Raw genomic sequence first — 24778 nt, 5'->3', positions numbered from 1 at the left:
GCGGGACCTGAGCTCAGGTTGGCCCCGCGATACCTCGTCCTCCTTCGGGCGGGCTTTCTTTGGGTGCCGCTTCCGGGATACCCAGACCGGTTCCGGAGTGACCGGTGCCGGTTTTCTCCTTCTCTTCGGGGCTCCTGGCCCCCCAGACGCCATTTGCAGGCAGGTAGCTGGTGGTGGAACCTCCCCGCCTCCACCCTACCCCACCCCACCCCCGTCACGGAGAGCGCGCGCCGCGCCCCAGAAACCAATCAGCAGCCGCCTTAGGTAAGGGGCCCGCGCGAGGCAAGCGCACCCGCGGGGTGCAGGGCGCGCTTCAGGGTCCGCCCCCTTCTCGACCGTTGAACAGTTGCGCGGACGCCGGTGGGTGTGCTGAATTGAATAGAGCGCCAAGAGTAGTCCGTTAAATGGTGGGTTGGCAGGAGTGGGGTGGGGAGGAGACGTTAATCTGTAAATAGGAACTTCGGTTCTGGGAGACCCTAATAGAGAGCGACCTGTAAACTGGCCATAAAGTACTGCGAAGGTCCATCCAATAACGTATCAAAATACCCCCTCAGAAGTGCCTACAAACAGACCATTTAATACTGGGGAGGTACTCCAAATACTGTGTAAATAGAAACTTAAGTTGTGGGGTTCGCTATAGGAGGCCTGGATACCTAATACGGGGACGTCCCCTGAGAAATATAAAGACTCATCAGTTCTAGGGGAGGTCCCCATACGGAAGCCTGTAAATACATGTTTCAGTGATAGTCCTTAGAAAAATGTGTAAATAAACGCTTGAGTTTTGAGTGGGGGGATGCGTCATTTGGATGGGCATAAATTTGGAGCTAGGAATTGGGAGCCTCCCCAAATAGTTTTGCAAGTAGATACTTAGATTCTGAGAGATCCCAAACAGGGGTGTGTGAAGAGATGCTTAAGTACTGAGGAGCCCCCACTCCCACCGCCCAAAAAAGAAATGTGTAATTAGGCTTAATTTCTGGGCGGTCACCATGAGAGTCCCATAAATAGACTGGCTTTATATGTTTTGGGGGAATCCCCAAAAGAGCCTAAAACAACATTGGGGGGCCCCCAAATTTCATGTAGGTGGACTCTTATTTTAGGGAGCTCCTCATAGGGTCTGTTAAATAGACTCAAAGCCTGTGGAAGTTCCTAGAATACCATGGAAACACACTTGTTTGCATGGGAATTGGGTTCCTCATAGGCATGTAAACAGACAGCTTAGTGCTAGAGTAGAATTCCCATGGAGGCGTGAAAACAGACACTTGAGCACTGTGAGGTGTTCAGAATAATGTGTAAACGGACACTTAATTGCAAGGGAGGAAGGAGGGAGTTCCAATTGCAAGGAAGGAAGGAGGGGAATCTCCAACGAGACTGTAAACAGTCATTTAAGTGCTGAATGAATCATTTCCATAAGTATCTATAAACAGACCTGGTCCTCCTCTGTCTCAGTAGACAGTCTCCATCCCAGTTTGTGGCTGGGGAAAGAAAGGGTCAGAGCTGTGAGAGGGGAGCTAGACAAGCCCCAGCCTGGCTAGCACAATAACTCCTGCATCCTGTAAACATGTACTTGAGTTCTAGAAAGAGTCTCACAGGGATCTATTAATGTCACTATGTACTGGGATAGGATTGGAGGGGATTCATCAAGTGATTTAATAGGCACTTAAGAACTCGCTAAGCAAGAGTCAGCAAACTTATTCCGTAAAGGGCCAGGGAGTAACTGTTTTAGACTCTGCAGGCCATACTGTCCCAGCCTCAACTACGCAACTCGCCACTGAATCAAGAAGGCAGCCATAGACAATGTAAATTGATGGCTGTGTTCCAATAAAACTTTATTTACAAAAACAAGGCAGACCAAATTTGGTCTATAGGCTGTAGTTTGCCAACTTGACCCTTGAGCTATAGCAGATGGCCTTATAGTCCTGCATACAGAGAGTTAAACACTCAGACTTCCCTAGAATGATGTGTAAACATCTGGGGAAACTCCCTAGGGACCTGCAAACATACTTAGATGGTCAAGAGTGGGTCACGTAGGTAGCCATACATTTTGTAACATCTTTGACTAATTTAAACACTGGGGAGACTTTGGAGTGTAATGGGTGGCAAACCATCAGGAATGGAAGGTAAACAGACACTGAAATGTAGAGGGATACAGATGAAAATGGGCCCTTGAATGCAGGAGCCCCACCCCACACATGCCAGTAATGGGTAATCATAAGAGGAGTTGTCTCACTAGAGATCATGTTACTGATTTGTACAAAAATGCCTTGCTGCGTTTTGGGAAAAAGAATGCCCCATCTATGTGACCCAGTCCCTATGAATTATACTTAATAGTTGGCAGTAGTTTTGGCTACAAGTAGAAATTGTTTCTCACTGCAATTCAAGGTTAATAGGGACCCCTGAACCTGGTCTCTTGTTCTATCATGCCTGCTGTTAAGTTGCCTCACAGTTCAGGATGGTTGCTTGAGCTCCAGCCTCCACACCCACATTCCTTCCAGCCAGGAGGAAGAAGGGGCAAAAGGCATGTGCCAGCATCTGTGAAGGAAAGCTTCTGAAAGCTGCCAGAACACATTTCTGGTGTCATACCATTGGCCAGACAGAACTTAGTCACATGGGCACACCTAACTGCAAATTAGGCTGAGCATTGTATTCTGGATAGTCATGTAACCAGCTCAGAACTTAGGGTTTTCCTTTTTTTTTAACTGGGGAACTGTGTTTTTCCAGGACCCATCAGCTCCAAGTCAAGTAGCTCCCTCAATCCAGTTGTGGAGGGCACACCTCAGTGGTCCATGTGGGGATCAAACCGGCAACCTTGGTGCTATGAGCACCGCGCTCTAACCAACTGAGCTAACTGGTCGCCCCTTAGGGTTTTATTTTTTTTGGAAGAAATGAAGAATGGATATTGGGAGCAGCTGGCAGTCGCTGCCATAGCTACAGAGCTCTCTTGAAAGGAGGTGCTTACTTACAGTCTGGAATGAACCATGTAGAATGGAGAAAAACTCCCTTCACCCTGGAATTGACCTCTTTCTCTCTCTAGGTGACCATGTCTGAGTCTGGTCACAGTCAGCCTGGGCTCTATGGGATAGACAGGCGGCGACGGTGGAAGGAGCCTGGCCCTGGCGGCCCCCAGAATCTCTCTGGGCCTGGTGGTCGGGAGAGGGACTACATTGCACCATGGGAAAGAGAGAGACGGGTGAGTTTCTAGTCCCATGGGCAGCATTCATGTATTCACTCATTCCGCAAGTATTTATTGAGCACCTGCCAAGTGCCTGGCACTGATCTAGATGGTGGGGCTATACCTGAACAAAACCAACTGCCCTCATGGAGTCAGAGGGTAGAGAGTGATAAAGGGGGCTGTCTTAGATGAGTTAGGTTAGTCAGAGAAGGCCTCTCTGAAGAGGTGACTTTTGAGCAGAGACGTGATTGAGGTGAGGGAAGAAGACATGGCAAAAATCTGAGTGAAGTGCATTCTAGACAGAAAGAGTAGCAAATGCAAAGGCCCTGGCCTATATCGGGTGTGTTCAAGGAGTAGCCAGGAGGCCAGCATGGCTGCAATGGATGAAGAAGGAGGGAACGTGATAGAAGGATGAGGTCAAAGAGGTACCTGGGGCCAGATCATGTAGGACCTAGGAGACCTTGGAAAGGACTTTGGGTTTCACTGAATGAAGGTGGTGTTGGAGAGTTTGAGCTAAGAGGTACCATAAGCTCATGTTTTAAAGAGTTACGTGATAAGACCAAGAACTGTTTCTATTTGAGCAGCATGCAGTGTGCTGGCACTCTGCAAAGTGCTTTGCATCCTTTGGACCTTCCTGAACCCTTACAGCTACCCCATGAAGTAGAATCTATGATAGATCTGATTTTCACTATTGAGGAAAATGAGCCTCAGCGGGGAAGGGACTTAACCCAGTCGGTAAGCTTTGGAGCCTGGACCTGAACCCAAATCCAGCTGAACCTCAAGTGCAACACCATCTGCCTGATGCAGAGTGTCCTGGACTGGGCATCAGAGCCTGGGGGTGGGCCCAGGTCCTGTCTTGCTCTTCTCCTGTGCTTAGGTGACCTACCACCAGGATCTGCCCCCTGGGTTCTTCCTCCAGGGCCCTTCCCTCCACTGAGAGCTGTTTGGTGGGGTAGAAGAAGTTAACAGTTGGTACCAGATTTTGAGCCATAAAACTGCAAACATGAAGAACAATTTATTCACAGTGAGCTGGGCTCTTGCTTGTCTGTTCCCTTGGGTGGCACATTAGTGAGAACACAGACTCTTCCTTCCACACCCATCTTCCCGAGGAATGTTTCCATCTTCCTACACCTTCAGCCCCTGAACAAGCAACTCCCAAGTCTCAACTTTGTCTCTGACTTGGCTACTGAGCCCTGGCAGCTCCCTAACTGGCCAGTGGACTCCTCACATCCTCCATGTCCCCTGCTGACCTCAGCATCTTCTGCCATTTCTCCTCCCAGTGTCAGTGGCAGCCCACTGGGTCTCATCCTGAACACCTTCCCCCTCCCCCCAACCCCACACCATTCAGGCACCAGCGCTGCACATTGTGCCTCCTGAGTATGTCTCCTATCCATCATTTTCTCCACCCTCACGGCCTCGGTCACAGCTGTCACCCACTCCTCCCTGGGCCTCCTTATCTGTCTCCCTCCCTGGCCCCCTGGAAGCCCACAGCCTTTCCTTCTTCAGTAACTCCTTTCCAAAGCACTTTCATATCCTTTTGTTTGTTCTTCACCAGAGGGCAGTGGAGTGAGCGGCATTTAAATAAGAATCTTCAATATATGGGTGAAGAAATAGACCAGTGAGGGGTCAAGACTCTCGAGTTAATCAAGGAACCAGAGAATGAACAGGACTCAAGCCCAGGTCTCTCCCCCTTCTCAAGCAGATTGGGGCTGAGTCAGAATGAAGAAGGCAAGCTGTGGGAATCAGTCTACGGGCTTGGCCAGTGCGAGAGCAGAGCTGAGAAGAGGGTCAGGATAACAGGCGCCGCCAGCAGCTCTCAGACAGTGAGCACCTGCCATGTGTCAGATGCCGTACGGATAGTTTATGACTTATGTCTTCTTTCAGACTCATATAGTCCTGTGAGGAAGGGAGTCCTATCCCCACTCACCAGATGAGGAAACAGGTCCAGGTTGATGGTAGTGCCTCATCCAAATTCACACGAGAGGCAGGGCCAGGTCTGAACCAAGAGCTGTCTAGCTCCCGAGCCCTTGCTCCTTCCACCTGGGCTTGTCATCTAGCAGAGGCAGCTGAACAGAGCGGGTGACAGCATGGTTCTGGAGCCAGGCTGTCTGGGTTCAAATTCTGGTTCCATTGCTTGTTGTCTGTGTGACCTTGGGCTAGCCAGTTAACCTCACTGTGCCTTAATTTCTTCATTTGTAAAGTGGAGATAATAGTATCTATCTTGCAGGGTTGTTGGTAGGACTGAGGGAGTTAATACAGGAAGGCATTTAGATTAGTACATAAAGGCCTCCGAGTGGCCAGGGGAGCCCTTCCTAACTGCCCTCCCTCACCACAGGACGGCAGCGAAGAGACAAGTACATCGGTCATACAGAAAACCCCCATCATCCTCTCAAAACCTCCAGCAGAGCGGGTGAGCGGGGAAGAATCTTCGGAAGGGGAGGCTGGGAACAAGGGGGGCATGGACCTCTCACTGACTGGAACCTTCTCACTCCCATAGTCAAAGCAGCCACCACCTCCTACAGCCCCTGCTGCCCCACCTGCCCCGGCCCCTCTTGAGAAGCCCATCGTCCTCATGAAACCACGGGAGGAGGGGAAAGGGCCTACGGCCACAACAAATGCCTCCACTCCTGAGGGCACCACCCCACCACCTCCTGCAGCCCCTGCGCCACCCAAGGGGGAGAAAGAGGGGCAGAGACCCACACAGCCTGTGTACCAGATCCAGAACCGGGGCATGGGCACTGCTGCGCCAGCAGTCATGGACCGTGAGTCGGGCTGAACAGACACCGGTTGGGAGGCTGAGCCCCCTCACACAGATCCTCATTCCACCCTCTGTCTCCTGCTTTGTGTTTCCAGCTGTCGTGGGCCAGGCCAAGCTACTGCCCCCAGAGCGCATGAAGCACAGCATTAAGTTGGTGGATGACCAGATGAATTGGTGCGATAGTGCCATTGAGGTACAAGGGGGGTTTCCTCCTGCCTGAGCTTCCGCAGGTCCCACACCCTCGCCTCCTCCGCCCCTACCTCCAGCCTCTGGTAGGCAGCAGCAGACCAGACAGTTTTCAGGCAAGTGCAGCAATGAGAGGGAATGGATCCAAAAGCTCTCACCGGCCAGGGCCGAATTTCAGTAGCCTTCACTCGCTCAGCGGTACCGCTCGGTACAGTACTGAACTACTTCGATGCTGATTGGCCAAGAGCACACCCACTACCACCTAGATGCTTGTGGCTGTCCTGCACCATCCCACCGCAGGGCAGCCTCTTGGACCCTGCTTCAGTCCCTCTCCAAATCAGTGGAAACCCGTGCTCCACCAGTGTTAATTGGTTTGAATGTCACTCCCTGGAGGTCCCCTCTTCATCCCAGCGGCCCCTGCTCTAGTTCAGACCTCCCATCCCTGGACTGTCATATCTACCTCCAGTCTCCCAGCCTTTGTTTTCCCTCTCCTGCTGCCCCCCACCCCCCAGACCTATCAGATCTCTCCTACTCAAATTCACCCTCGTATGTCACCTCCTTCCCCAGTAACTTGGACTTACTAGGACAACATGCCAGGCCCATCTGTTACCTGGCCCTGCGGCCTCTCTGTCCTCTCATACTGACATCAGCTGGGGAGCTTTAAAAAATAGCCAGGGTCCACACCCTTCAGCACAGACACGTAGAACTCTGCAGTGATGACATTCTGTGTTTGTGTCCTCTGGTGTGGTAGCCACTAACCCCGTACGTGGCTATTGAGCACTTACCTACATAATCCCACTTGTGTGGCTAGTGCAACTGAGGCATTGGATTTTTTTTTTCTTCTTTTTAAAGATTTTATTGGGGAATTGGGGGAGTGGAACAGCGTTGGGGAATCGGGGAAGGGGAACAGACAAGGTGCTGTCCTTTTGTTCTTCAGTCTAGTTGTGGAGGATGTCGCTTCACTGGCCCATGTTGGTATTGTGATCATTGCGTTCTTCCCGGCTGAGGCAGATTGGTCGCCGGCCATTGGACAGCTGCTCATACTGGCTGCTAGCCACTCAACAGTAGCTCAGGGCAGCCCACTGCAGTTACACTGCAGCCTACGCCGTTGCCGTCGACTCACGGCAGCCCAGCTCCAAGTCGAGCTGTTGTTCACCATCAGTAGAGGGCGCAGTATCACTGGCCCATGTGGGATTCGAACTGGTGGCTCTGCTGCTCAGAGCTCACGCTCCCAAGCCAACTCTTAACCAACGAGCCACTCGGCCGGCCTGGCATTAGATTTTTTATTTTGTTTCATTTTGATTTAAATAGCCATATGCAGTCAGTGTCTATCGTACTGAACAGGGCTAGCTCTAGGTGTTCCTCTTTAATGAGTCTAGAGTTAGGTAGAGGATTAGCATCTTTATTTTTTTAAAGCTCCAGGTGATTCTAAGGAGCAGCCACACTTGAAGACCTACAGTAGGTCCTCACTTAACGTCATCAGTAGGTTCTTGGAAACTGTTACTCCAATCGAAACAACATACAATGAAACCATTGGTTAATTGATATAAATAAGAGTTAACTTCCTACACCGTATTTCTGATTACAAAGACATCACCAAACTTCTAAATAAAGACCCAAAATACTCCTAATATTAAACATTGAAATAAATGTGAGCTATATATATATCTAAGAAAGATTAATAAAAACAAATCAGGGCCAGCCGAGTGGCAGGATGGTTAAGAACTGGCTTGGGACGCCAGAGGACCCTGGTTCGGGTCCCACATATGAGGGCCAGTGACACTGCTGTCCACAGCTAAGATGCTGAACAACAGCTCAGTCTGGAGCTGGTCTTCTGTGAGTTGCCGGCGACGGCGTAGGCTGCAGCCCCTGTGGCAGTGGGTTGTCATGGGCTACCGTGTGTAGCCAGCAGCCAGCATGAGTGGCCAGCAGCCGCAGTGAGCGGCCGTCCAGAAGCTGGCGACTGATCTGCGTCGCCTAGGAAGAGCGCAATGATGGTGCCAACTTGGGCCAGTGAAGCAATGTCCTCCACAATTAGACTGAAGAACAAAAGGACAGCAACTTGTCTGTTTCTCTTCCCCCAATTCCCCAATAAAAAACAAACAAAAAAATCTTTAAAAAGAAACAAAAAACAAGTCAGATAATTATTTTCCAACCCATTTAGTTCAGGGTGACAGGTGCCTGGAGCCCATTCCTGAAGCTCAGGGTCAAGGTGGGAACCCACCCTGGACAGGATATCCTTCCATCACAGGGCCATTCACTCAGACTGAGATAGTGTAGACATGCCAGTTCACCTCACGTGCTTATCTTTGGATTGTGGGAAGAAACGAGTCGCCAGAGAAAACCCACACAAACCTGTGTAGAACGTACAAACCACGTTTTTTTTCAAGGATTCAGTGTATCTGTTTTCCTTGAGGAATGTCTCGTATGCCCCCTAGTGGTGAAAGTCAGAGCTGGCAGCCAGAAGTGAAGGTCTCGGATTTCCAGGGCTCAAATCCCAGAGAAGAGCCGGATGGACTGATGTCCCCTTCCTGCACACTGCTCCCTTTTTTATGCTTTTCCAGGTTTTCCCAACCTGCCTGAAGCAGAGAGCCTCCCAGGAGGCAATTCTAGCAGCCCTCAGTTATCAAGTCCTTCCTACAACCTGTCCCTTCATTCCTGTGCTTCTCTTCCCCAAGGTCAAGCTTCCCCTTTCCCCACCTTGTTCCAGCTGCACTGACTTCCTGTTAGCTTCTTGACCATGCCAGGCTCTTTTCAACTTTGGAACTCTCACAAATACTGTTCTTTGGTCCAGAACATTGCACATACCCTGCCAGCGCGTGTGCATGCATGTGTGCGTGCACACACACACACACACACACACACACACACACACACACGCCCTGTGCCCAATTGAGAGCAAGAATATTTTTCATATCTGACAAGGCCACAGTAGTCTGGGACCCCTCATCTCATTCCCACCCGAGCAACTGACAAATTCATGAGGGCCACCTTCCTACATCTTCCCACAGTACCTGTTGGATCAGACCGATGTCTTGGTGGTTGGTGTCCTGGGCCTCCAAGGGACAGGCAAGTCCATGGTCATGTCACTGTTGTCAGCCAACACTCCTGAAGAGGACCAGAGGTGAGGGGCATCAGGCAGGGGTGTGGGGGCCAGGAGGGAGGTGAGCAGCTGCCTGAGACGGGAAGGGTAGGCCTGGCTGTTCTAGTGGTATTACCAAAGGACTTTGGGGAGTTGCCTTCCCTCCCTTGGCCTCAACGCCTTCGTCAGATGAGGATGACTTGGGGCTGGACTAAATCTGCGTGTAGCTCCAAGAACCGGTCCTGTTCCTCCCTCCCTCCTTGCCCCAGGAAATGGTACGGAGTCCAGCCAGGAACTGGGACGATGTACACATTTGGTCTTTGGATTGAGGCCCACCTCATTCTCAGCTCTGCCGCTCGCCAGCTGGTTGACCTTGGGCAGGTCACTTTACCTCCCAGTGTCTCACTTCCTCATCTGTAAAGTGGGTTTTTGAAGCATGAAGTAAGATCAGGAAGGCAGAAACTAACGAAAGCCTGGCACAGATCAAATGCTTACAGGATGTGGCTGGTAAGGCCTGGGAGATAGCGGGGAGAGAGAGGTCCACGTAGGCCCTGGGTTCTAGACCAGCCTCAACACTGCATTCCTGAGTAAGGATGGCATGTGATAGTGAAGATAAAGGATGAAGCCCCAGGAGAGGATTTGGGGGAGGAGGAAGTTTAAGAATTAGGGTCCAAAATGACAAAGAAGGAAAAGGGAAAAGGCAGGGAGTAGGGGACCTCACAGTCTAAGGAAGACTCAGTGAGGGAGAAGGGGTAGTAACCATTTGGGGTCTTCTCAGAAAAATAGGGGTTTGTTTTTTTATAAAGCAAATGATATTACCCTGGACTCCACAGATGGGCATCAGGGGGTCCATGAACCCCCTAACAGTATATGCAGAATTTTACACCTGCAGTCAGTAGTTTCTTCCAGGGAAAGGGTCCATAGTTTCCACCAGATCTCGGGGCAGGGTGGGGAGTGCTTATGGAGACCCAGAACAGGTTAAGAACCACTTTTGTGAGAACATGCATCCACCAGAACTAGAGCTGCGAGGTTCCTCTGCCTCCTAGTCAGCTCCATCCCCTCTCTTTACTCACTCATGACTTCAGCTCGCCTTGACTCCAACCTGGGACAGCTCCAGCTCTCAGCATTCTTTCCACCTCAGCTTCCATCTGCAACTAGCAAAATTTCTCCTTGGCTCTCAGTTCAGATTCCTGAGCCAGAATCCTGTTGGCCTCACTTGTCTTTTTGAGCCATGACAGCCTGGGGCATGGTGGAGTTTGGTACCAACTCTTGTTGTAAGTTTTACCTCCTAATTACCTTTAGAATTCATCTGCTTCTCTCCTCCACGCCCACCTCTGTGGTCTAAGCCACTGACATCTCCCATGGAGGATGCCAAGAGTCTCCTAACTGGTCTCCCTGCTTTAGTTCAATTCAGGAAGTATCTGTTGAGTGCTTACTCTGCCTGGCACTGTTCTGGGTGTTGAGGATACAAGAGTAAACAAAACTGGAAAAAATTTTAGGCCTTGTAGAACTTACGTTTTTAATGGGGGAGATAGTAAACTAAATAAATACGTTGTCTGGCATGTTAGGAGATGATGAACTGGAAAAGGATGATAGGGAGGCAGTGTTGGGGTAGGTGACAGTTTTAAATCGAGCAGTCAGGGAAGGCCTCACTAAGGGGCCATCTGAGCAAAAGCAGACTTGGAGAAGGGGGAGCGTTCCAGGCAGAGGGAATGGCAGGTGTGAACCTCTGAGGCGGGAGCCTGCCTGGTGTGTGTGCAGAAGGGCGTGGAGGCCACGGAGCTGGAGCAGAGTGAGAGTCGTAGGCGATCGGGTCAGAGAGGCCAAGGGAGGCCCCTGTGCTGGGCTTGTAAGTCATCCCTGCTTCCTGCCCCACAGTCCTCCCCACACAGCGCCAGGGTGGAAATCTTCAAAACCCAAATCCATCCTGTCACTCCTCTACTTAAATTTCTTCAGGGACTTCTCCAGGCTCATGGGCCAAAGCCCCAGCTCCTTACCGTGCCCCACCAGGGCCCTGTGTGCCTCTTCCTGCTCCCAGCCCCCCATCCTCTCTGCTCTTACCACATTGGCCTTTGATTACTTGTACGAGCCACCTGCCTCTGCCTGGCATAGTCTTTGCTTACATCCCCCATCTCTCCTCACCTCCCCCTATAAGTTAATTAAAGTTGCTTAATTGACTCCCCCTTTCTCTCTCTCGCCCTCGGCAGCATCATTGGCCTTTTAGGGCAGCCCTTCCTGGCTCTACCAACAGACTTACCCCTGCTCAGAGCACTACCCACCTCTTCTTCCTGATTCTAGTATATAAGCTAGACCAGAAGCTCTATGGAAGCGGAGACTTGGTCTTTCTTGTTCATTGCTACATCCTGGTATCTGGCACATAGGAGGTCTTCAGTACAGTGTGTGTTCAGTGGGAAGACGCCTGCTGTGTGTCAGAGAACATACTAAGCAGGTCAGGGCGATGGGAATTACCCTTTGAGAGGTAGGTACTATTGTCCTGATTTTACCGATTGAAAAAGGTAAAATCACTTTGTCCAAGTCACAGAGTGACCCAGTTGAGCTCAGTGGTTTAGGGCAAGGCCCCAGCATTCAGCACAGGTAGAAATGGGAAAAGCTGGGAACCAGGACACCAAACACCTTCTCGCTGTGGGGGTGGAGAGTACTCAGTGCTGTGTCTCCAGTGCCTGCCAGGTGGCAGGTACACTTGGTAGTTCGTGGCTAACGATTATATATCAGTGTACATCAGGCACTCTTCCAATACATTACCTTCATAGTAACCCTAAGAAGTTTGAGACTATCGTTATCCCCATTTTACAGATGAGGAAACTGAGGAGAAAGAGATCAAGGAACCTGCCTAAAGCCATAGCCAGGAAGAGGCGGAGCTGGGATTTGAATCCTAACTGTCAGGCCGAATCCCTGCTCTTGAACACCTTGGTCTATTCGTTAAATGAGTTAACACATCTACTTCTGGGTGGGGGTGAAGTCATGTAAAACCTAGCCCCCCTGGCAGAAGGGGCCATGGATGGAAGGCTTTGTGGGCAGGCAGGGAACCACTACTCACATGCCCGTTTCCTGGGTCCACTGGAGGTGTCAGAGGCCGAGACGCAGACTCTAATGCACCCACTCCCCACTTCTCCACAGGGCGTATGTTTTCCGGGCTCAGAGCGCTGAAATGAAGGAACGAGGGGGCAACCAGACCAGTGGCATCGACTTCTTTATTACCCAAGAGCGGATTGTTTTCCTGGACACACAGGTGCCAACCTCCACTTGCCCCACCCCTCTGCATGCCACATTCAGCTCCATACTCAAATATTTTTAAAACTGGAAGGCTGCTTGGATGCCATGTGGTTCCAGCCAAGCCATGGACATACTAGGTGCCCTTGGGCCAGCTGTCTCTCCTTGTCAAATTTTGTGTCGTCCACCCCACCCCCCACCCCCATCCATTGGGTACACAGTAGCCTAAAGAATCTTCTAGCATAGCAGGTAAAAGTGTGGGCCCTGTCTATGTCCAGATCCTGCCTTTAATCCTTACCAGCGGGTTAAAAGTAAATTTTAACCCCCAAACCTCAGTTTCTTCGTCAATGGGGTAAGTGTACTCAGCCTCATAGGATTCTTGCCGGCATTCAGTGGAACCATCCAGGTACCGTGCTCGGTACAGGGCCTGCCATGTGGTTAACACTCAGGCTTGTCGCTCGTTAAGAGTGACCTGTCATGTGTTTGACTGGCAGCTTTCCTCAGCTTCTCCCTTGCTCTTAAGCAAAGTGCCTTCTCCTTCGTTTGGCATGCAGGGCCTGTGGGGCTTGCCTCCTTCAGACTCTCTAGCCTCCCCCTCTCTGGTGTAGCCACCTGCCACACACACCACAGGCCTCGCCATGGTCGCTCTCCCCTCTGGGCTTTCCACATCCTGTTCCCTTTATCTGAAACCACCTATGAGCTGTGTGACCTTGGCCAAGTTATTTAACATTTCCATTCCTCACTTTTCTTTTTTTTTTAATTGGGGAATTGGGAGAGGGGAACCAGCCAAGTTGTTGTTCTTCAATCTTAGTTGTGGAGGGCGCCAGTCGCCATCTGGCTGCCTGTCGGGAGCTCGTGGCCTCTAAGCTCAAGGTGCTGTGTTACAATCTTAGTTGTGGGGGGGCATAGCCACTATCCCATGCGGGAGTCGAACTGCCAGCCTTGTTGTTAAGAGCGCATGCTCTATCCACTGAGCCATCCGGGTGGCAGCTTAGCTCAAGGTGCTGAGTTCAGTCTTTGTTGCAGGCAGGCGTAGCCCACCATCGAACAGGCAGTCTTGTTAGGAGCATGTGCTCTTACCAGCTGAGCCATCCTTCTACCTGTTGGCAGCTCAACGGCAGCTCAACTCAGGCGCAGTGTGACTTGCCCAAGTGGGAATCAAACCAGCGGCCTTATTTCTCAAAACTTGCACTCAAAGCTAACTCTTAACCAACTGAGTCACTCGGCTGGCCCCATTCCTCATTTTCTTAAGTGGGAAAATAATATTGCCTACCTCTTAGGGTTTTTGTGCGGTTTCAGTGAGTTAACACAAGTAAAGTGCACCTGACATGAAGTAGGTACTTGATACTTGGTACTCTTAGCTGTCAGTATCCTTGTCAGTAGAGCACTCTCTCTGCACTTGTCTTGTTGCTTGGCTAATGCCTTCTCCTCCCTGAAGACTTCGCTGGGGTGGTGCCTCCTCCTGGAAGCCTTCCCCGTGTGCACTTCCCATCTCAGCACACAATTGATCAGCCTGGCTCTCATTACTGCTCTACTCCCTACCTGCCTGGAGCTCTTCTGGGAGGCCCCTGTCACATAGTGGTGCTCACTGAATGTTAGTGCAGTAAAGTTCTGGTCAGTGGGCATTGGTGACATGGAGAGTGGGAAACCTGCAAATATGGCCTGAGACCTGTGAGTCAGGCCCTGTGCAGGGTTCACGGAGACCTAGGAATGAACTATGAAAGCTGGGTCAGAAGCCCATGAGGGGCAGAACGGAAGTTAGAAAAACAAAACAATAGAACACTGCGGTGTTTGGGGTTTTAGAAAGTGAGCGGTTGGAAGAGCCTCTAAATTCCAACAAGAAGGCAATAATAGACTATCACACTAATTTAGCTTTTAAAGTATTTTAGTGGGACGTTCCTTTAAGAATCTTGGATGAGCTCACCACTGTTTGTCTTATACCCACTGATGTAATTTTTGAATTCTCACCAATTTTCACACTAATCTTTACTTGATCTAAGCATTTATCTTAGCAAAGTTTCGAAAGCGTTTGAAACAACTAACAACAAAAAGGGTCTTGAAGAAACACAGCTCATTCAATAAGTGTTAAATTTATTAGCACTAGGAGATTTCTTCTGTTTGGGCGTGAGGCACTTGAGAGCCTCAGTGATGATTTGTAAAAGAGCTGGGGAAAGTGTATTGGCTTTGAAACTTTTTTCTTCACCTCTTACTGACTAGCACTGTACTAATTAGAACATGACTGCTTGTGTTTCGGACTTTATTTTGTCCTGAGAGGCGATGCATTGGCCTTCAACGTGTGGGACTTGGGTAGCCATGACCCCTAGGACCCCAACTCTCAACCCCTTCCCTGACACCGCCTTCTCTTCCTTGCTCCAGCCCATCCTCAGCCCCTCCATCTTGGACCACCTCATCAACAACGACCGCAAGCTGCCTCCAGAGTACAACCTTCCCCACACCTACGTTGAGATGCAGGTAAAGGGCTGAGCCAGGTCCAGGGGTGAGGTCTTACCCTCCCTGCAAGGTCTGTGATGGGAGCCGGATGTGGGTTGACCGAGTTTCTGCTTCCTCAGAGCCCTGGCCGCCCCAAGAGCTATAGTGAAAGGACAACGTAGAGGTCAGATCTGGCTCTGCCCCTCAGAAGTCATTTCCCGCCCCTCCCCCTTCAAACTTCAGTACCAGCTGTGTAAAATGGGGGTGATTGTAAAATAGGGGTGATTGTCCCTACTTGGCCCATGAGGGAAGTGCCAGCACAGTCAGGGCACACAGTAGGTGCTTAAAGGCTCTGAGGCCCTTACTCAGCTGCCCCCTCAGCTGAGTCCTGGGATGAGGGACCCATCTGGGTAGAGGGGACCTTCAGCTTTGTTGTGCCTTCTGCCTGCCTTCAGTCACTTCAGATTGCTGCCTTCCTCTTCACGGTCTGCCACGTGGTGATCGTCGTCCAGGACTGGTTCACGGACCTCAGTCTGTACAGGTGAGAAGCTGGTGGAGAGGGGACCCGGCCACTTGGCCAGGTCTTACAAGTTCCCCACAGCAAGTTGGAATGGGTTACCACCATGTCACCCTCCCTCAGCACACACATACACACTTACAGCCTTCCACTGCTTTTACACATCACTCAGAATAAAATCTAAAGCCCACCCTATGCGTGGCTTACAAGTTCCTACATGATACGGCCCAGTCACCTCGCTGACCTTTTCTCCCACCGCTTTCCCTCCATTAAAGCTGTAGTGTCCTCATGTCTATTATTCGTGCAGCCTGGGGCCTCTGCACTCCTCAGCCTTCAGCCAAAAACACTTCCTGCAAGTCCTCTCGGACTCCCTCCCTCATGGTCTTCAGGTCAAACCCAGGCCTTCCCTGAGCTGCTCACCCCCTTCCCCTCCCCGCTTACACTGTTGTGTTTCCTTCTTTGCACTTATCCCTCCCTGACGGGATAGTGTCATCTCTTTGTGGTCTGTCTCCCCATTAGAATGGAAGCCCCAGGAGGACAGAGCCCCCAGTGCCTCACACAGTGCCTGGCACAGGGTAGATATTTAATACAAATTTGTTGAATGGATGAATAGCGTAAGGAGCTGGCTTGCCTGGTCCTTAGTCTTGTCCATCTGCTCCAGGCAAGTGTACCATCCCCTTGGTACCCTGGCAGGCAGGAAAAGGGGGGCAGTCAGGATCTGGCAGGAGTCCTGCCTGAAGCAGCTGGAAGTTCCAGAAATGCCCCCAGACAGGACTGGCGCAGAACCTATGGCCAGAAGGGTTCCTTTTGGCCTCAAGCCCCAGGAGCTAGCTGTGCGGAGGCCAGCAGCCTGGGGCACAGGACCCAGGCAGAAGGAAGGGACGGGAACTCATGGGGACAGAGCTGAACTGAAGGAAGCAGACGTCTCCAAGGTCAGACAGCCCCAGGTTTGACTCCCAGCTCTCACTGGCTTTTTCCACAGCCCCAGAAGTTAAGTGTTTTATGCAGACGAAGCAAGTTAAAAGTTTAAAGCATTCAGCGTAGTGCCTGGTACAGAGTGAGCAGCTGATAAACAGGAGCTTACTGTTTGTATTAGTAACCCTGGGCAGGGCAGTGAGCTGTGAGTCTGGCCAACAGGAAGAAAAGACTTGCTGGAGAGCCTGCTGCTGCGACCAGCTCTAAGTGACAATTCTGAACCCTCCCCTCCTAGCACCATTGTCCATTGGAATTCGGTCACATGACCAATATGTTGAACATTTACGTGTGCCATTTGCAGTACTGAGCACTGGGGATACAGGTGTGAACAAAACATAAAAACAGACAGCCCTGTGGGGTTTACATCCTGTGGGGCTGTAGGCTCAGGGGCTGGCAGGTGGGAGAGCCTTGTTTTTAAGCCAGAGTCTACAGGTGGGCTTCTTAGAGTAGATGAGCCCCTTGGAATTGTGGACATATTTGTATGTGTGTGTGTCTGAGGGAAATGGTCGTTGCTTTCATCAGATCCCTTTATCCCTTACCTTGGTTAACAGGTTAGTGGTGTGGACCTTTACATGTTTGGAAAAAATTAACTAAAAGTAGTGTAAATGGAAAATTTAAGTCTATACAAAGACCTGCACACAGATGTTGATAGCAGCTTTATTCATAATGGTCGAAACTTAAGGCAACCAAGATGTCCTTCAGAGAGCACCGAATCCTAACCACTAGACAAGATGTCCTTCAGTAGGTGACTGGATAAACTGCGGTCCAACCAGACAATGGGATATTATTCAGGGCTAATTAGAAAGGAGCCATCAAACCAGGAAAAGATGTGGAGGAACCTTAAGGTCATGTTACTAAGTGAAGGAATCCAATCTGAAAAGGCTGCATACTGTATGATCCGAACTATGTAACATTCTGGAAAAGGCAAAACTATGAAGACAGTGAAAAGATCCGTGGTTGCCAGAGGTAAGGGGGAGGGTAGCATAAATAAGCACAGAGGATTTTTAGGGTAGCAAAACTATTCTGTGATACAACGGTGGGTACATGTCATGTTTATCAAAACCCATAGAATAAACAACATGGAGAGTGAGCCCTGATGTAAACCATGGACTTCAGGTGATGATGGGTCAGTGTAGGGTCATGGGAATGTTGACTGGAGGAAGCTGAGAAATGGGGCAGCGCTTCTATGGGAAACGCTTACACTTTACACTCAATTTTGCTGTGAATTTAAACTTTAAAAAATATATTTTCTAAGTAGTACAAACTCATAAAAAATGCATACAGTTGACTTGAGTCCATGGATTAGTGTCTGAGAAGAGGTTATCTTTGAAGTCCCTAAAATTGCATGAGACATTTGGTATACATGTGGCATTTTTCTGGATGTGACTGTAGCTTTCATCAGATCTGCAAAATGAAGTCCCCCCAGGCTGTGGGATATGGGGTGCCAGTGCCAAAGCATCAACTGACCTCTCACCCCAAACCCCAAGGTTCCTCCAGACAGCAGAGATGGTGAAGCCCTCCACCCCGTCCCCCAGCCACGAGTCCAGCAGCTCGTCAGGCTCTGATGAGGGCACTGAGTACTACCCCCACCTGGGTGAGAGGCTTTCTGGGGGCCAAAGGGGTGGGCAGGGGGAAGAAAGGGGCAAAAACCAGGGGCACTCTGAGGAATTGGGGAGCTGGGAGGAGGGAAGTCAAAAAGCGTTAGTCACTGCTGCTTCTAAGGGTCCCTCTGCTTCAGTCCCACCCTGGCCACCGAGGGCATGACCCCAAGCCTTGGTCTGGCTCCTTGATCAGAATGGGAGCCTCCTGGAGACAGGACTTAAGTCCACTTGTTTCTGGGGCCCTGGCACCTCCCAGCATGGGGCTCAGGGAGTCAGTGTTGAATTGACCTGAGTGGCCCCATGCCTCCTGTGCTCCCTCCTGCAGCCCTGTGCGACCCTCGTGCAGGCCACTGCATTGCCTGCTCTGTCCTTGCTCTGCTCTGCTCTGCTGACATGCTGTTCTTCTGCAGAGATGACACCCCAGGCAGGGTCTTGCCTACTCAGTGGCCTTGCCAAGGCCCTGGTGCCACTTTCTGTCATACTCCTGATCATAGCATCTTCTTCCTCTTCTGTGTTTTTCATCTTTGATGGCGGAAAACAGATCTGGCTCATCTCTGGGTCCCTAGCATTGCCCAGCACAGGGCCTGGCATTAAAGTGAAGTCACATAAATATTTACAAGTGATCTGAACTTGGGTGAGGGAAGATCTTTGGGGTGAGAATGGGGAGTCCACGTGGCCAAGCCTCACAGGGCCCCATATCTGTCCCCCACAGTCTTCCTGCAGAACAAAGCTCGCCGAGAGGACTTCTGTCCTCGGAAGCTGCGGCAGATGCACCTGGTGATCGACCAGCTCATGGCCCATTCCCACTTGCGTTACAAGGGTGAGAGTCCCTGAGCCACCCCCCTCCCCACCCAAGCTGGCCAGTGGCCTCCTAACTCGTAAGCCAACCCCGCGGCTCAGACCTGCAGACCAGCCTCCTGACCCCAGCGTGACCATCGTACTCCTACCACCATCCCCTCCCCTGGCAGCCTAGTACCTGCAGGCTGATGGGTTCTCTCCTCCAGGTACTCTGTCCATGTTACAGTGCAACATCTTCCCTGGGCTCCCCCCCGACTTCCTGGACTCTGAGGTCAACCTGTTCCTGGTGCCCTTCATGGACAGCGAAGCGGAAAGTGAAAACCCTCCACGAGCGGGTATGGTCCCCCTCAAGGGAATAGGGCCACAGGGAGACTGGTGCTTCCTTGGTCTGCATGTAGACATGGGCCCACCTTGTTTAGGGGGTGATAAGGGACCCAGCCCGGTGTGAGGGGAGACTGGCCTGTCGCTGAGGTGCCTGGACCCTTTCTCAGGAGCACATTTCAGAGTTGCGGAAGTACAGGAAGGGCTGGGCTGGGGCTGAACTGAGGTGCTTCTGGAAGCCCAGGATGCTGGGTGGCTGTGAGGAAAGTCCCTTATCCTCCCCCACTTCTTTCCAGGACCCGGTTCCAGCCCACTGTTCTCCCTGCTCCCTGGGTACCGTGGCCACCCCAGTTTTCAGTCCTTGGTAAGCAAGCTCCGGAGCCAAGTGATGTCCATGGCCCGGCCACAGCTGTCACACACAATCCTCACCGAGAAGAACTGGTGAGAGCTCTTGGCAGAGGGGGTCAATGTGAGGGGTGTGTCTTCGTCATCCCTCCCACTCCCCCATCTCACCTCCCCCCTCCCATGCACACAGGACGTTCTCCAAGATCTCTATACATTCAGTTCCCTTTTCTGGAACATTGGTGATTGTTACCGTTTTGTAAGCGCCTGTTCCATGCTGGGCAACATACTGTTTCGTGTGATGTTTTTTTTTTGCTTGTTTTTTCCCAGAATTAAAGTTAAAATTAAGGTCAGGGTTAGGGTTAGGGTTTAGGGTGGAGTTTCAGGTTAGGCTTAACAGGTGGGTTTAGAGATAGCACTGTGGTCATTGCTGAGGGTTTAGGTTTAGGGTTTTGTATAGGGTTAGGGTTAGGGGTTTAGTTTAAGGTTAGAAGGTTAATGTTAGGTTTAGTGTTAAATGGTTGGCGTAGTATTAGAGTTGGAGGGGTAGGGTGTTAGATAGTCAGTGTTAGAGAGTTAGGGTAAGAGTGTTAGGGTAAGGTTTAGGGTGCAGTTAAGGTTATGGTTAAGGTTTGAAAGGTTTAAGGTTAGGGTTACGATTATAAAGTTGGGTTAAGATTAGGTTTATTTTTTATTAAATTTATTGGGGTTACATTGGTTAATAACATGTTTCAGGTGTACAAGTGTATAATCCATCATCTGTATTTTGATTGTGTGCTCACCATTCTTCATCACCATGTATTTGACCCCCCTTTATGACCCCCTTTAACCTCTTCACCCTCCCCCGCCACCCTCCTTCCCCTCTGGTAACCACCATCTTGTTGTCTGAGTTTGTTTTGTTTGTTCGTTTAATGCTCTGTTTTCTATCCCACATTTTCCATGTGATTTTGAATCCTCCTAATTGGCTAGTGGAGTGCAGGTTTCGTCACTAGTTTTACTAGTGGGGAAATTTAGGCTCAGAGAGAGGAAGTGTCATATAGCGAGGTCACACACCTGTGCTTAGGTGTCATTTGGTTGTGACGATCAGTGAGCCCAGTCAAGCTCAAAGATTTCTTCTAAGGCCTTGAGTGGAGAAAGTGTAGCGTCACGGGAGAGGAAACCGGGAGGCCATCGGGAACCAGAGGAGGTGTGTTCTCCAGCCTCCCTGGATGCAGCCTCACTGTCCCCCTCGTCCTGTCAGCTGGCTCGCACTCTGCTTTCCCAGGCCCTGCACCCCCTCCCCAGCCCCAGCTTTACATGGCTTTCGATATCCAGCACCCACAGCAGGTCTGCCACAGACCCAGGCCAGTCTCCTCTCATTTCCAAGAGAAACAAATTTGAAACAGGAATGGCTTGGTGCAGCCTCTAGCTTGGTTCCCTGGGTCTGTTTGCAGTCCGTTGTGGCTGGGAGGGGCAGGGTACACACACAGCTGCAGGAAGCGGGGGAGCACAGGGCGAGGGGCTGGAATCCTGCTCCACTCGTTGGTCTAAAGCAGGTCCCAGTGGGAAGGGGAGAATTTGGGAGGTGGAAGGGTTATGCAACTGATCATCACAAGACTGGAGGGAAGCGGAGATGGAATGCTCCCCACAGAGGCCGGCACTGAATGGAGTGGGAGGAAGCTTGGACTTGGAGGTGGGGGCTTGAGGTCTTAGTCCAGGCCCAGGACCTTCAGCTTGGCTTACCCTGGGGGAGGCTGGGGAATCGCGGCCACCTCCCATCAGCGCTGGCATCTTTCCTGTAGCCCAGTTGAAGAGGCTCACATCGCAGCTCATGCGCGGGCCCAAAGCTGGGTGGGGCCCAACCAGGGCAACTCTTGACTGTTGACCTCCTCACAGGTTCCACTACGCTGCTCGGATCTGGGATGGCGTGAAAAAGTCCTCTGCCCTGGCAGAGTACAGCCGCCTGCTGGCCTGAGGCCGAGGAGTGTCACGCAGGGAACACCCTTCTGGGTCCCCAGTGGATGGTGATGGAGCATATACGTCCTCCCTCACAGCAGGACGGAGAATGGCAGCAGGCCTGATGGACGAGGGACCGCGACTTCCTCGCCTGGAGACATGAGGTGTTCAGGGCCAGGCCCCCACCCTCAGTGGAGCGTTGTTCAGGGGGTGACTTTGAGATCCCACCCCCAACTTGACGGGGCAGCCCATCCTCAGTCCCCCACAGGGCTAGGTGGTGGCAGGAGTCTGAAGGGTCACCAGGAAGCGCAGGGACAGGAGCAAGGCGTCCCTCTTCCCTGACTCCCGGCCCTTGCCGGTAAGGTGAGGCCCGGTCTGGGGAGCTCTTTATTGGGCCAGATCTGGTGGTTCAAATAAAAGAAATTGTGCAAGCCCGCTCTGATGCTCGTCTTCTCTCCCCGGCATGCTCTCCTGGAAGCGGGGCAAATTGGGGTCCCAGCCCCCACGGGCAGTTACCCTTGACCACCAATTGGGTCCTGAATGAACTGCCCATGGGGACCCATTCAGTATCGGTCACAGAGTTGTTGGGAGCAGATGAAAACCAGTCCGTGCTGAGGAGGAAGCCTCTAGAAAGGGGTGTCCTATTCCTGTGGTGACGTCAGCCCTCCCTCCCCACCATCTGTTATGGAAAATACAGTGCCCTTCGGCTAAATGCAGTGAGTGACTCCCCTTGTGTGGTCTGCTTTCACTTCAAGACAGTGCCTGCCTGTGGTGAAATGCCTAACTGCAATAGTGCCCAGTTTAATACGTGGTTAAAACTAGACTGTCCCGAAATACAGTTGGTTAAATGTACTTCCCCTAGGCTGAAACAGGTTCTACCCTTGTTCAAATACTCGTACCTCACCCTTAACGCATGATGCCTACTGTTGGTTAAATGGTGGCTTCCTTTCCCTATAAACCTCATCTACTCTGGCTTAAAAAAGGGTCCTTACTTTTCATGTAAATGCAGAACCTACCCTCAGTTAAATAGGCCATACAGTTCAATTAGTGCCCTCTCTCATCTCAGTTAAATATGGCACAGAACCTTAGCGTTTGGGATCCCAAAGTATGGCTCCAAGTTGGTCTGGCCACCCCACCCATCCCAAATTAGTCCTGACCATCAAATGGTGCCACTCCACCCTTCAGTAAAGCAGTGGTTCCAGTCCATCCAGCTGAGTCGCATCTGTCTACCAACCCCCATGCCACTTGTTTGTCTCCCTGGCCTTCCCTGACCTCGGGTGGACCTATAGAGTCCTGATGTCCATGTCATGGGAATCCAGGGGCTGTCAAGAAAAAAGCACAACTGAAGGGCTGGGGACGCTGAGGACAGCACTCCGGCCAGCTGGTCTGGCCAGAAGTGGGGAGTCGGCAGATCTACGGAGAAGGCCTAACGCCTGGGAGGTGCGAGGCCCAGGGCAGGCTCTGGCCCTGCCGCTCGCTGACTGAGACCTTAGGAACTTCCCTTAGTGATTCTCAGGGCCCTTCAGGGCTGTGACGGTCACATTCCTCTTACTTCTGTATGCTTCTGAATGCGTTGCCCCCCTGCCCTAAACTGCACAGACACCCTAACTGTCCTCTCCAGCTAGACAGCTGAGCTCTTTCCTGCCCTGTCAAACTTACCTGTCCCATGTCCCAGGCCCTCCCCCTGCTTCCCAGGGGGGTGGTCGCCAGAGTAGGGAAGGTGGGGGCATGGCCGGAGGGCCTAAGTCCCAGGGCACAAAAACACGAGACAGCGCTCAGGCTCAGTCCAGGAGTCAGACCTTGAGTTTCTTTTCATCCCCTACACCCAGCCTGGAGACCAGTGGAGCCTGTGTCCTTCCAGTCCTTTGCCGCCATCTCCAGCTGGCCTAGGCCCGGCTGGGATTATTGATTGGGCCCCTTTGGGAGCTCGTAGTCAGAGTTGTCAAGGCCGGCCTGGGTCAGCACGCTCCGGGCATCCCTGACGGCCACGTCCAGGAACGAGCGGAGCACTTGGTAGACAGCGGCGAAGGAGATGCCGCAGGTGGCCAGGGCGCCCAGGACAGGCACGTTGAGGAGCTCCTGGGTGAAAGCAGAGGCGTCCCTGGAGGCCCGGCCCAGCAGGTCCACCACCAGCGCCTTGCTGACCTTGGTCTTCGGGCCCTGCACAGCCTCCAGGAGTTTGTGCAGGGGCTGGCCCGTCCACTCAGCCAGCTTGACGAGGGAGTCCTCATCCAGGCCTAAGTTGCCGCGGTAGCCTTCCATGGAGCGGATGAGCCTGTAGAGGTCACACGCCACGTCCTGCACTCCTGGCACAGGACTGGGGTTGACGCCACAGGCCACCGTGGCCACCAGCCAGATGTGCTGCCGCAGCAAGGCCGCCTTCTTGTCTAGGATGGGCCTCGAGATGCTGGGCAGGGCCGCCAGAAGCGCGTGCTGCTTGTGGCTCTCGACTTCCTTCACCATCGACTCCTCCAGCAGGCAGAAGTCATACTTGCCCAACTCAAACATGGAGAGCAGGTAGACCTTGGGGTCCTTCAGGCCCTCCGCTGCAGGAGACAAGAGCCCTGTTCAAATGGTCTCCACACTGGAGCAGCCATGGTGTCCTGACAACTGCCTGGGCTCAAACACCCTAAGTCTGCACAGCACGTGGCTTAAGAGTGTCGGCCCTGGAGCCAGGCTGCCCAAGTTCTGGTACAAGCCTTCCTACCGACCACCTGTGTGGCCTTGGGCAGGTTACCAAACCTCTCTGGCCTGTAAAGTAAGGTGCTTATTATACCTACTACCTCCTAGGGATGTGGTGGCTATGAACTGGGTTCATGAAAATGGTGCCTGGCCTATGGTGAGCCCTCTAAGTGTTAGGTGCCATCAGTGACAGGTGCCAGCATCTGCATGGGCACATAGCCTTTGCCCTGCTCTAACTTGGTAAATACACAAGCCAACACAATGCAAGTGTCGGCTTCTGTCACCTGTGACCGAGAAGTGCCAACTCTCGGCAAATGGCATCTTGTAGTGTAAGACCTGGCTTGTGGCTTTTCTTTTTGCAAGTGCCTGCCTTAAGCTTTGACTGCGAGGCACCCTTTTCAAAGCAGCATCTGCTTCAAGGAAGGCTGTCTCAAGTAAACACAGGACTAGGTAGCGAGCCAGCTGCCTCCCCCCCACTGAGGCTCCTTTGTTTTGGAGAACTTGGTTGATTTCCGTAGCTGACCTTTTGGCCACTTGTTTTGTTTCCCTGTGCTTTTAAGTTCCTGCTCTGATGTTTTAAATTCACCAGTCAGGAGAGTGAGCCAGAGGAACCCTAGGCACCCACCCTTGATCTCAATAAAAGCAGCACCCCAGGCCTGTGCTGTCTCTTGCCCAGGTGTGCTGCATAATTTCCAGGTTCTGTGAGTAATAGATCTGTATCTTTTCAGTCTCCTGATGGTTATTGCTGAGG

General features: G+C 51.7%; 1 protein-coding gene across 5 annotated transcripts; it reads left to right on the top strand.

Annotated features, from left to right (window-relative positions):
• Positions 1-21776, top strand: SMG9 (SMG9 nonsense mediated mRNA decay factor). 5 transcript variants are annotated; one of them, XM_019626322.1, is made up of 14 exons: positions 1-17; positions 3032-3187; positions 5505-5579; positions 5667-5931; positions 6023-6120; positions 9125-9237; positions 12334-12445; positions 14803-14898; positions 15312-15397; positions 17836-17942; positions 18662-18769; positions 18954-19082; positions 19365-19509; positions 21286-21776. In XM_019626322.1, the coding sequence occupies exons 2-14, from the start codon at positions 3038-3040 to the stop codon at positions 21362-21364; spliced, it is 1563 nt and encodes a 520-aa protein (XP_019481867.1). In that variant the 5' UTR covers positions 1-17; positions 3032-3037; the 3' UTR covers positions 21365-21776. The 5 variants fall into 5 exon arrangements, 4 of the variants coding, with proteins under 4 accessions (XP_019481867.1, XP_019481866.1, XP_019481865.1 ...); XM_019626321.1 differs by lacking the exon at positions 1-17 and adding an exon at positions 26-159; XM_019626320.1 differs by lacking the exon at positions 1-17 and adding an exon at positions 26-264.
• The last annotated feature ends 3002 nt before the right edge of the window (positions 21777-24778 follow it).

The sequence above is a fragment of the Hipposideros armiger genome, unplaced genomic scaffold (genome assembly GCF_001890085.2).
Source record: "Hipposideros armiger isolate ML-2016 unplaced genomic scaffold, ASM189008v1 scaffold_664, whole genome shotgun sequence".
Lineage (NCBI taxonomy): Eukaryota > Metazoa > Chordata > Mammalia > Chiroptera > Hipposideridae > Hipposideros > Hipposideros armiger.
The sequence above is the reverse complement of the archived record's forward strand: the minus strand, read 5'-3'. Positions and strand labels throughout refer to the sequence as shown.

Excerpts from the sequence above, each read along its gene's own strand:
- SMG9 (XM_019626322.1), top strand. The coding sequence starts at position 3,038 with ATGTCTGAGTCTGGTCACAGTCAGCCTGGGCTCTATGGGATAGACAGG. Across the intron at positions 19,083-19,364 it reads TGAAAACCCTCCACGAGCGG|GACCCGGTTCCAGCCCACTG; the intron begins GTATGGTCCCCC and ends ACTTCTTTCCAG. Across the intron at positions 19,510-21,285 it reads ATCCTCACCGAGAAGAACTG|GTTCCACTACGCTGCTCGGA; the intron begins GTGAGAGCTCTT and ends ACCTCCTCACAG.